This window comes from Gymnodraco acuticeps, unplaced genomic scaffold (assembly GCF_902827175.1).
Source record: "Gymnodraco acuticeps unplaced genomic scaffold, fGymAcu1.1, whole genome shotgun sequence".
Taxonomy (NCBI): Eukaryota; Metazoa; Chordata; class Actinopteri; order Perciformes; family Bathydraconidae; genus Gymnodraco; species Gymnodraco acuticeps.
The window spans coordinates 126020-139451 of NW_022989830.1; the positions used below are offsets into that span (position 1 = coordinate 126020).

Below are 13432 nucleotides of genomic sequence, written 5' to 3' on the forward strand. Positions count from 1 at the left end.
AATGTTTTAATTTCTTTATTTCCCTTTTTCTTTAGTATGACACTTGACGTCCTAAACTTAATTCAAGTTAGGCTTAAAAAATATATAGAAATAGTGGTGAGGAATCGAGTGGGTAGGAAACAAGGGAGCAGAAGTAAAAAAAAAGATATCCTCACAACGAGATCAGAGTAGTTTATAATGAAAACAATCAAAGCTATTTCAACAACGCGGTCTAAGATATGTAAAGCTTATTCTAAAAAGGCTTGTGTATGTAGCTCGATTACCTGGGGGTTATTTTGGGATCATTTGTGAGAAAAAGTCAGCTGACTAATAACAGAAATACCACCTGATTACTTCATTATAATTTGATGTTAAGCTTTTCTCACGTAACGTAGGGACAGGTTACAAAGAGGAACCAGCAGAAACACTAATACGGGGGCTTTTAGCAGACGGGCCCAAAATGGTACACATTATTTATTTCTTTACAATCATTTGGAAGTGGATTTTGTTCCTCGAGGCCACAGTGAGATGGAAACATGGACATTGTTACATTTAAAGTCACATAATGTAGATATTTACTTAGTTTAACAGCTTTTCACTAACATTCACGTTTGCTTCCAGTATTAAAGCCATGGATTAAGGTTACAGCAGCACTGAGGTCACATGGGTCCTTTGGGCTCTGCTGATTGGCTCCTGATGTTCAGGCGGTGGTGGTCAAGCCGTCCTTCTTGCTGATCTGACAGTAGAGGATCATAGAGAACACCATGCCGAAAATCTGCAGAAAGGAGCGGGAGAAACACGTTCAAATCAGCCGTGATACGGGGGGGGGGGGGTGCTTCAGTTAAAACTCTGTATTTGTGGTTTAATGTCATATTTTTTTACTTTAGAAGGTAAAAATGTAAAATCCCAAAGTTCCGGAACACAGTGACATCACAAGGAACACTTGCGCTTCTATTGGCTAGCGCTCCAACACATTGTACGTGCTAAGGGGCGGGACATCTCTAAGCTGTTGACCAATCTAAACAGAGCCAGCCAGCTAACCAATCAGAGCAGACTGGGCTCTGGTTTCAGACAGCAGGAGAGGACTCTTTAAAGTAGAGACACTACATACTGATATACACCTGAACATCAGCAGGAGAGGACTCTTTAAAGTAGAGACACTACATACTGATATACACCTGAACATCAGCAGGAGAGGACTCTTTAAAGTAGAGACACTACATACTGATATACACCTGAACATCAGCAGGAGAGGACTCTTTAAAGTAGAGACACTACATACTGATATACACCTGAACATCAGCAGGAGAGGACTCTTTAAAGTAGAGACACTACATACTGATATACACCTGGACATCAGCAGGAGAGGACTCTTTAAAGTAGAGACACTACATACTGATATACACCTGAACATCAGCAGGAGAGGACTCTTTAAAGTAGAGACACTACAGACTGATATACACCTGAACATCAGCAGGAGAGGACTCTTTAAAGTAGAGACACTACATACTGATATACACCTGAACATCAGCAGGAGAGGACTCTTTAAAGTAGAGACACTACATACTGATATACACCTGAACATCAGCAGGAGAGGACTCTTTAAAGTAGAGACGCTACATACTGATATACACCTGAACATCAGCAGGAGAGGACTCTTTAAAGTAGAGACCCTACATACTGATATACACCTGAACATCAGCAGGAGAGGACTCTTTAAAGTAGAGACACTACATACTGATATACACCTGAACATCAGCAGGAGAGGACTCTTTAAAGTAGAGACACTACATACTGATATACACCTGACCATCAGCAGGAGAGGACTCTTTAAAGTAGAGACACTACATACTGATATACACCTGAACATCAGCAGGAGAGGACTCTTTAAAGTAGAGACCCTACATACTGATATACACCTGAACATCAGCAGGAGAGGACTCTTTAAAGTAGAGACTCTACATACTGATATACACCTGAACATCAGCAGGAGAGGACTCTTTAAAGTAGAGACACTACATACTGATATACACCTGAACATCAGCAGGAGAGGACTCTTTAAAGTAGAGACACTACATACTGATATACACCTGAACATCAGCAGGAGAGGACTCTTTAAAGTAGAGACACTACATACTGATATACACCTGAACATCAGCAGGAGAGGACTCTTTAAAGTAGAGACACTACATACTGATATACACCTGAACATCAGCAGGAGAGGACTCTTTAAAGTAGAGACTCTACATACTGATATACACCTGAACATCAGCAGGAGAGGACTCTTTAAAGTAGAGACACTACATACTGATATACACCTGAACATCAGCAGGAGAGGACTCTTTAAAGTAGAGACACTACATACTGATATACACCTGAACATCAGCAGGAGAGGACTCTTTAAAGTAGAGACACTACATACTGATATACACCTGACCATCAGCAGGAGAGGACTCTTTAAAGTAGAGACACTACATACTGATATACACCTGAACATCAGCAGGAGAGGACTCTTTAAAGTAGAGACCCTACATACTGATATACACCTGAACATCATCAGGAGAGGACTCTTTAAAGTAGAGACACTACATACTGATATACACCTGAACATCAGCAGGAGAGGACTCTTTAAAGTAGAGACCCTACATACTGATATACACCTGAACATCATCAGGAGAGGACTCTTTAAAGTAGAGACCCTACATACTGATATACACCTGAACATCATCAGGAGAGGACTCTTTAAAGTAGAGACACTACATACTGATATACACCTGAACATCAGCAGGAGAGGACTCTTTAAAGTAGAGACACTACATACTGATATACACCTGAACATCAGCAGGAGAGGACTCTTTAAAGTAGAGACCCTACATACTGATATACACCTGAACATCAGCAGGAGAGGACTCTTTAAAGTAGAGACACTACATACTGATATACACCTGAACATCAGCAGGAGAGGACTCTTTAAAGTAGAGACCCTACATACTGATATACACCTGAACATCAGCAGGAGAGGACTCTTTAAAGTAGAGACACTACATACTGATATACACCTGAACATCATCAGGAGAGGACTCTTTAAAGTAGAGACACTACATACTGATATACACCTGAACATCAGCAGGAGAGGACTCTTTAAAGTAGAGACACTACATACTGATATACACCTGAACATCAGCAGGAGAGGACTCTTTAAAGTAGAGACACTACATACTGATATACACCTGAACATCATCAGGAGAGGACTCTTTAAAGTAGAGACACTACATACTGATATACACCTGAACATCAGCAGGAGAGGACTCTTTAAAGTAGAGACACTACATACTGATATACACCTGAACATCATCAGGAGAGGACTCTTTAAAGTAGAGACACTACATACTGATATACACCTGAACATCAGCAGGAGAGGACTCTTTAAAGTAGAGACACTACATACTGATATACACCTGAACATCAGCAGGAGAGGACTCTTTAAAGTAGAGACACTACATACTGATATACACCTGAACATCATCAGGAGAGGACTCTTTAAAGTAGAGACACTAGATACTGATATCCACCTGAACATCAGCAGGACAGGACTCTTTAAAGTAGAGACACTACATACTGATATACACCTGAACATCAGCAGGAGAGGACTCTTTAAAGTAGAGACACTACATACTGATATACACCTGAACATCAGCAGGAGAGGACTCTTTAAAGTAGAGACACTACATACTGATATACACCTGAACATCAGCAGGAGAGAACTCTTTAAAGTAGAGACACTACATACTGATATACACCTGAACATCAGCAGGAGAGGACTCTTTAAAGTAGAGACTCACCAGCAGGATGGCGATAGCGAAGGCGATCCCCAGCACCACCTCCATGTGCTGCTCCATCAGGTTGATGATTTTGTCCGAGCAGTTCTGCAGGGAGAGAGCAGGACGTCAATAAAACTGTACTTATATATTTATTTATTTTAACGGTACACTATGGGATGTCTACCTCTTGGTAAATAGCGTTGGACTTGCAGTCTGTCTCCGTGGCGTTGCAGCGACACGAGTCGGGTATTTTCGTCCAATCAGAGGGTCCGTCAACGAGCCCACAACACTTCAGCTGGAGGAAACAACAGAACATTTGAGATTTAGCTGCTTATACAAAAAACTCGCTGCTATATAATAAATATGTGTTGGGAAAATCCTGAATGTCCTCTTCCAGTCTGAGAGTAGCATACTACAAAGGTATCAACTGTAGCTGTGAACATGACAGGATGTGTGATTACCTAGAAGAGCATCAGGACTGTTTGAGGCAGATGATAGCTCTGTGATTAACATGATGATTCAGCCTCTATGGAGAGAGACATCAAGCATGCTCATTTCTGAGCATTGAATACTGCTTTCTATTCCTCCATCTTGTGACTGTGTAACTCCCTCTCTTGGATATCAGCATGTGAAGGACACTGTTCAGGAACTAGTCTCTGTATGTGATGACTCCTTCCATTCTGGAGAGGATCACAGACACATGGATCCTGAGGCTGAAGCTCACGCCGGGGACCAGGGATTATTAACATGTTTAAGTATTCAGAAAAAGTTTTGAGAAAAAGTCAGATTTTTGAGAAAAAGTCAGATTTTGAGAAAAAGTAATTCGAGAAAAATTTAAAATTTTGAGAAAAATATAGAATTTTGAGATTTTGAGAAAAAGTCATAATTTAGAGAAAATGTGAAATTTTTGAGAAAGTCAGATTTTTCAGAAAAAGTCATAATTTTGAGATTTTTGAGAAAAAATAATAATTTTGAGATTTTTGAGAAAAAGTCATAATTTTGAGATTTTGAGAAAAAGTGAAATTTTTGAGAAAAAGTCAGATTTTTGAGAAAAAGTCAGATTTGAGAAAAAGTCATAATATTGAGCTTTTGAGAAAAAGTCATAAATTGAGCTACAATTCAAAATTGAGGTAAAAGTCAGAATCTTGAGATTTTGAGAAAAAGTCATAATTTAGTGAAAAACCTCAGTATTTTGAACATGACAGCAGGATGTATGATTACCTACAAGACCCGGCATTCCTCCATCTTGTGACTGTGACTCCCTCTCTTGTCGATCAGCATGTGAAGGACACTAGTTGGACCGAATGCTCTGTATCTGCCACTACGTTTTTTTTGTACTACTAAATACTGCTTGTCACTATACAGTGTTTTATATGTTGCATTAATGATGTCTGTGTTTCCTGTAGATATTTAATTGCTCTTTTTACGGCACTGTTAGTTTACAGTTTTATTACCATGCTGCTGTGTTTATTGTATTTTTGTAACTCACACAAAACTGGCACAACAATTTCCTTCGGGATGAATAAAGTCCTTTCTTATCTTAATTCAAATGTCCTGTCCAGAGCTGGAGATATGTTTTGTTCATTTTTTATGCTGTGCAACTCACACATGTCCCAACTTGGGATCAATAGCGTACATCTTATGTTATACCTTTGTTTCCATGTAACCTTTTATATTTGCAATCACACGTTTTTGCTTTTCTTAATTATGTAAGCGTTAATTATCGGTGTGTGTCTCTATATTTGGTGTATACAAGTCTATAGTATAAAATAAATCCCTGTTTCAATAAAGAATTTAAGAAATGTGACTAAATTTCTTTCTTGTGGGTCTAATTGTTCTAAGAAATTGACATGTTTTGAACATTTTATATGAAGAATGTCTTTAAAATCAATCACTAAAACTGCTCTGTAGTCATTTGTATTAAAGTCTCTGGAAATCAATTGTGTGTGATCTTGTACAGCTGTCTTTGGGTAGACTGTGTGTGTGTGTCTTTGGGTAGACTGTGTGTGTGTCTTTGGGTAGACTGTGTGTGTGTCTTTGGGTAGAATATGTGTGTGTCTTTGGGTAGACTGTGTGTGTGTCTTTGGGTAGACTGTGTGTGTGTCTTTGGGTAGACTGTGTGTGTGTGTCTTTGGGTAGACTGTGTGTGTGTGTCTTTGGGTAGACTGTGTGTGTGTCTTTGGGTAGACTGTGTGTGTGTGTCTTTGGGTAGACTGTGTGTGTGTCTTTGGGTAGACTGTGTGTGTGTGTCTTTGGGTAGACTGTGTGTGTGTCTTTGGGTAGACTGTGTGTGTGTGTCTTTGGGTAGACTGTGTGTGTGTGTCTTTGGGTAGACTGTGTGTGTGTCTTTGGGTAGACTGTGTGTGTGTGTCTTTGGGTAGACTGTGTGTGTGTGTGTGTGTGTGTGTGTGTGTGTGTGTGTGTGTGTGTGTGTGTGTGTGTGTGTGTTCTAGCATTAGGATTAGGTTTAGGGTTAGGCATGTGATGGTTAAGGTTAGGATAAGTCTCCAGGAAATGCATGTAAGTCAATGTAATGTCCCCTGAAGTGATGTATACATGGTATGTGTGTGTGTGTGTGTGTGTGTGTGTGTGTGTGTGTGTGTGTGTGCATGTGTGCGTGTGTGTGTGTGTGTGACCTCTTTCTGCAGTTTCTCCAGGTCTTCAATCACATTGTCTGGCTGCGACGACAGTGGTGTGAACTTCTTCAGACGGTCCTTCATCCAGATCTTCACCTGCACACACAAATAAAAACATGAATAAATAAAGTGTTTTCTCTGTAATTTAAATAGAAACACTTTGATGTTACTTCCTGTTTACCTTCTTCTCCTCCACGGCTCCCAGGATGCCGGCAGCGAGCAGCAGGACGAAGATGACGAGGAGGCTGATGAAGAACTGAGGGGAGAAAGGAGGTTCATTTTCGTCTCAGTGTGTTGCTGGTGTTTGTGTTTACGAATGGGATGTTGAAAATTAGAAAAACTCACACTTTTTTCGATAAACTCTGACTTTTTTTTCCCTTACCGACATACTATATATACTATGCCTTATTTCGACTTACTATGACTTTTTCTCGACATACTATTTTTTATGACTTTTTTCCCCTTTTCGACATACTATACTATGCATTTTTTCTACATAAAAAGTAATATACTATGACTATTTCCCCCCAAAAAATCGACATATTATAAATAAACATTTTGTTTAAATCGACGTACAATACTATAACTTTATTTCACATTAAAAAAAAGGAGAAAAAAGTCATTTGTCGGAAAAAGTCAAAAATTCATAGTAAATATATTTCTTTTCTTTCTATGAAACAGAAAACCTTTGCGTCTGATCTATAATAATCTCATGTAATCCTCACCAGCAGCAGCATGCAGCGGTTCTCTCTGATCGCTCCGCAGCATCCCAGGAAGCCCAGCACCAGGATGATCACTCCGATCGCGATCATCAGGTCGATCCCCGGGAGAGACTCGCTGGTGATCTGAGGGGAGAGAAGAATATCACTCAGAGGAGAACAGTTAACATCCATCTCCATCTGAGGGAGAGAACATCCCATAATATCACTCAGTAACAGCAGAGGAGAACATTTCAAACATCTGAGCAGGGTTATGAGTCCTTTACTTTCCATAACTAACTGTTCATGTAGAATTGTAACCCTGTTGTACCTTTTCTGCATTATCCGTTTGTGTAACATAACAATAAATGGAGGCAGTGCAAACTTTTTTTTAATCTTTTCTTTGCATGACAAGAAGAAGGAAATAAAATGATGAGTCTGCATGGTGTGATTCTCACTAGTGTTAATTTCGTTGACTAAAACTATGACGAAATATGTTCGTCAATGACCTTTTTTTACATGACGAAAACGAGACGATGACGAGACGGCACCGACGGCAGTAAACAATAACTGCAACGAAATCATCATGCAATATCGTTGACGAAAAGTGACGAGACGAAAATGTAGTTCACTAAATAAAAACTATGCCAAAATCTCTCTTTACTTTCGTTGACGAAAAATGAGGAGACGAAATATTATCAAAGATAACGTTACATCTCTGATAGTCAGTTTTTCTCCCAGCAGTTCCATTTCCGGTGCTGCGGCTGGGCAGCAGCTGTGTGTCCGTGCTGCGCGCGGCGGTAGATTTGAATTACACCGGGCAGCGGCACACTGTGAACTGTCAGGAAGACTCGGGTCTAACTCATGGTCTAACTAACCTTATTTAACAGAAAATGAAATGGCAACAGGGCTTGGGAGCAGTGGTCGCACTCGCGTTAACCGAATACCCCCCGTCAGCGCGAGTGAGTGATAAATTGTGCACTCGACGGGTAATAATGGATTATGACGGAAATGTTACGATCCGTCAAAATGACTGACAACGAAAAAGTCTAAAGCCACCACTGCTTGGGAGAAAGAAACGATGTGATATTTGGGCCCATTGTCGCTACAATGAGGCGGAGAAAAAAAGCGAATGCATTGTTTCATCAGAAGGGAAGCAATGTGGCCAAAACACAGAAAACACCACAAACCTGAGCAGATACTCTCTGCAAAGCTTCTTAATCATTCAACCTGTGTTTTTCATCAAATAAGGACAAGATATAATCTTATTGTGAAATACGTTTGACTAAAATGACAAATTATTGGTTTTGACTAGTTTGACTGAAATGTTCTATATAATCTGATGACTAAAAAAAGACTCAACAGTTTTCATTGACAAAAAGTAGACTAAAATAATTAGTTTTCTTTCACTAAAATAAGACTAAAATGCTCAGACTTTTAGTCGACTAAAACTTGACTAAATAAAAACAGGATGAAGGTGATTAATATATGACTAAAACTAAAAAGGAAATTTAACACAGGACTAAAACTAAATAAAAAAATAGCTGACGAAATTAACACTAATTCTCACCAGGTTCCCATCCTTGGAGACCTTCAGGTAGATGGAGACGCCGAGGATGATGCAACCACTAATCTGTAATCAAAAGAAAAACAAAGATTTAGTTTCAATACAGAAAAATGTAACCGGTGTTTATTTGGTGAGACTGTGGCGCCCTCTAGTGGAGAAAAGCGACAGCGAGTTGAAAACAGCTGGTGATTGAAATAATAGCGGATTCATTGTTGCAGACAATTAAACAGTAGCATTTTGTGTCACAAATTCAACAATATATATCTATTTGTTCCCCTATGGTCAACCAGATTAGCTTTCAGTTTAATTTGTAGGGTAGAGACACGAATATATCCAAATTAAACTCTTTTTTTGTAGTTTGGTTTGAAGGTGTTAGATACAGTAGTCAAATGTATTATTTATTCAATACAACTTTGTGAGGACTGTTAGAGGCATGTTATCATCTAATCAAACCTTTAATTATTTATATTCTGCTTCCCCCATAGTGTGTTCTATAGGTTTGTGTGCATGTAAACGGTCTGCAGAGGCTAAAATCCCAATAGTCCAGCTGTTGTTGGGCTCAGGAGGACCGATGACTGACATGTATTATTCAAACACACACACACACAAAATCTGCCATCAATATTTCATCATGAGAGCGGAAACAGAAACCAGACACACAGCGTCACCATGGAGACACATTAAAGATGATTAAATTAAAACACAAACTCTGCTCCGACCTGCCTTCAAAATAAAAGCACAGTGTTGTTATCATATGTTAAACAATACATTTCATTTAGTTTAGTTTAAGTAAAGTGTCGTTGGGATTTGTAAAATGCACTTAATTATAATAATACAAAACATATATACTTATTTTTTTAATGTTACAGTCTAAACTCCTTGACTTTTTTATTTTAAATATATTGAATCATCGGTCAATTAATACATTGAAATCATAATTGTCTTGCTATTTTAATTTAATATTTATACAGTTTTTACACGTTGGACTTTAATACAAACTTACATATTAAAGTTAATTTCGAGCTGTAATAATACATGAATTAATAGACTATGTATTTTAATATTTATTTAAATATTTTAAATATTTAAATCCTTCTTTTTGAGGATTTTGAGGAAGCCAAGTATCCAATCCAACTTTATTTATATAGCACTTTAAAACCTTCAGACCAAAGTGCTGTACACAGAGATCAGCTCACAAAACATAAAATAAATACATTTAAACTTAAAGATACAAAACAAACCAGAATAAACGTAATAATAAAAAAATAAAAAACAGACATATAATAAAAACAATAGAACACTGAAAGCAAATAAAGCAACAATCTACTTGTTTCTGAATGCGAAGGAGAAGAGGTGGGTTTTAAGACGGGATTTAGAAGCAGACAGTGTGGGAGCCTGATGAGCAAGGGCAGGTCGTTCCACAGGCTGGGGGCGGCAGCAGAGAAAGCACGGTCCCCTCTGCGCCATCAGGAGCGACTGATCAGCTGACCTGAGAGTGCGAGTGGGCTGTAGCTGTGTGACAGCTCAGAGAGGTAGGGCGGGGCCTTTGAGGGCCACACACACACACACACACACACACACACACACACACACACACACACACACACACACACACACACACACACCACACACACACACACACACACAACACACACACACACACACACACACACACACACACACACACACACACACACACACACACACACACAACACACACACACACCACACACACACACACACACACACACACACACACACACACACACACACACACACACACACACACACACACACACAACACACACACACACACACACACACACACACACACACACACACACACACACACACCACACACACACACACACACACACACACACACACACACACACACACACACACACACACACACACACACACACACACACACACACACACACACACACACACACACACACACACACACACACACACACACACACACACACACACACACACACACACACACACACACACACACACACACATCCCCTGATTTAAAGGCTAAATAAATAACAGAGTCAATCCACCACACCCACCAGTAATACCAGTACAACTGTCAGGTAGGAGAAGAAGAACTACTCTTGTCTTGTCTTGTCAGCACGCTTTGTGTTTGAAGACAAACACAAAGCGTGCTGGTGGAAACAATCCTCCTTCAGTCAGAGGGTTAGTTTGTTATTGAGACGTCGACCCGCATTATAAGAAACTAAAACTATAAAATGCTGAATCATACTGGTTTAAAACAGATTTAAAAGACGACCTCCTCTCCTGCTGATGTTCAGGTGTATATCAGTATGTAGTGTCTCTACTTTAAAGAGTCCTCTCCTGCTGATGTTCAGGTGTATATCAGTATGTAGTGTCTCTACTTTAAAGAGTCCTCTCCTGCTGATGTTCAGGTGTATATCAGTATGTAGTGTCTCTACTTTAAAGAGTCCTCTCCTGCTGATGTTCAGGTGTATATCAGTATGTAGTGTCTCTGCTTTAAAGAGTCCTCTCCTGCTGATGTTCAGGTGTATATCAGTATGTAGTGTCTCTACTTTAAAGAGTCCTCTCCTGCTGATGTTCAGGTGTATATCAGTATGTAGTGTCTCTGCTTTAAAGAGTCCTCTCCTGCTCATGTTCAGGTGTATATCAGTATGTAGTGTCTCTACTTTAAAGAGTCCTCTCCTGCTGATGTTCAGGTGTATATCAGTATGTGGTGTCTCTACTTTAAAGAGTCCTCTCCTGCTGATGTTCAGGTGTATATCAGTATGTAGTGTCTCTACTTTAAAGAGTCCTCTCCTGCTGATATTCAGGTGTATATCAGTATGTGGTGTCTCTACTTTAAAGAGTCCTCTCCTGCTGATGTTCAGGTGTATATCAGTATGTAGTGTCTCTACTTTAAAGAGTCCTCTCCTGCTGATGTTCAGGTGTATATCAGTATGTAGTGTCTCTACTTTAAAGAGTCCTCTCCTGCTGATATTCAGGTGTATATCAGTATGTGGTGTCTCTACTTTAAAGAGTCCTCTCCTGCTGATGTTCAGGTGTATATCAGTATGTAGTGTCTCTACTTTAAAGAGTCCTCTCCTGCTGATGTTCAGGTGTATATCAGTATGTAGTGTCTCTACTTTAAAGAGTCCTCTCCTGCTGATGTTCAGGTGTATATCAGTATGTAGTGTCTCTGCTTTAAAGAGTCCTCTCCTGCTGATATTCAGGTGTATATCAGTATGTGGTGTCTCTACTTTAAAGAGTCCTCTCTTGCTGATGTTCAGGTGTATATCAGTATGTAGTGTCTCTGCTTTAAAGAGTCCTCTCCTGCTGATATTCAGGTGTATATCAGTATGTGGTGTCTCTACTTTAAAGAGTCCTCTCCTGCTGATGTTCAGGTGTATATCAGTATGTAGTGTCTCTACTTTAAAGAGTCCTCTCCTGCTGATGTTCAGGTGTATATCAGTATGTAGTGTCTCTACTTTAAAGAGTCCTCTCCTGCTGATGTTCAGGTGTATATTAGTATGTAGTGTCTCTACTTTAAAGAGTCCTCTCCTGCTGATATTCAGGTGTATATCAGTATGTGGTGTCTCTACTTTAAAGAGTCCTCTCCTGCTGATGTTCAGGTGTATATCAGTATGTAGTGTCTCTACTTTAAAGAGTCCTCTCCTGCTGATGTTCAGGTGTATATCAGTATGTAGTGTCTCTACTTTAAAGAGTCCTCTCCTGCTGATGTTCAGGTGTATATCAGTATGTAGTGTCTCTACTTTAAAGAGTCCTCTCCTGCTGATGTTCAGGTGTATATCAGTATGTAGTGTCTCTACTTTAAAGAGTCCTCTCCTGCTGATGTTCAGGTGTATATCAGTATGTAGTGTCTCTACTTTAAAGAGTCCTCTCCTGCTGATGTTCAGGTGTATATCAGTATGTAGTGTCTCTACTTTAAAGAGTCCTCTCCTGCTGATGTTCAGGTGTATATCAGTATGTAGTGTCTCTACTTTAAAGAGTCCTCTCCTGCTGATGTTCAGGTGTATATCAGTATGTGGTGTCTCTACTTTAAAGAGTCCTCTCCTGCTGATGTTCAGGTGTATATCAGTATGTAGTGTCTCTACTTTAAAGAGTCCTCTCTCCTGCTGATGTTCAGGTGTATATCAGTATGTAGTGTCTCTACTTTAAAGAGTCCTCTCCTGCTGATGTTCAGGTGTATATCAGTATGTAGTGTCTCTGCTTTAAAGAGTCCTCTCCTGCTGATATTCAGGTGTATATCAGTATGTGGTGTCTCTACTTTAAAGAGTCCTCTCTTGCTGATGTTCAGGTGTATATCAGTATGTAGTGTCTCTGCTTTAAAGAGTCCTCTCCTGCTGATATTCAGGTGTATATCAGTATGTGGTGTCTCTACTTTAAAGAGTCCTCTCCTGCTGATGTTCAGGTGTATATCAGTATGTAGTGTCTCTACTTTAAAGAGTCCTCTCCTGCTGATGTTCAGGTGTATATCAGTATGTAGTGTCTCTACTTTAAAGAGTCCTCTCCTGCTGATGTTCAGGTGTATATTAGTATGTAGTGTCTCTACTTTAAAGAGTCCTCTCCTGCTGATATTCAGGTGTATATCAGTATGTGGTGTCTCTACTTTAAAGAGTCCTCTCCTGCTGATGTTCAGGTGTATATCAGTATGTAGTGTCTCTATTTTAAAGAGTCCTCTCCTGCTGATGTTCAGGTGTATATCAG

At 39.6% G+C, this 13432-nt stretch overlaps 1 protein-coding gene across 1 annotated transcript in view; it reads right to left on the reverse strand.

Moving 5' to 3' along the window:
- The window catches only part of LOC117558276 (tetraspanin-8-like), a 28295-nt gene continuing 14863 nt past the window's right edge, over positions 1-13432 (reverse strand). The window contains exons 2-8 of the mRNA XM_034234340.1: positions 8705-8767; positions 7162-7281; positions 6618-6692; positions 6437-6532; positions 3985-4095; positions 3822-3905; positions 1-754 (exon numbers count right to left, since the gene is read on the reverse strand). Of these exons, the coding sequence (XP_034090231.1) occupies positions 680-754; positions 3822-3905; positions 3985-4095; positions 6437-6532; positions 6618-6692; positions 7162-7281; positions 8705-8767 (624 nt within the window). The 3' untranslated portion in view covers positions 1-679. The remainder of the gene's footprint in view (positions 755-3821; positions 3906-3984; positions 4096-6436; positions 6533-6617; positions 6693-7161; positions 7282-8704; positions 8768-13432) is intronic.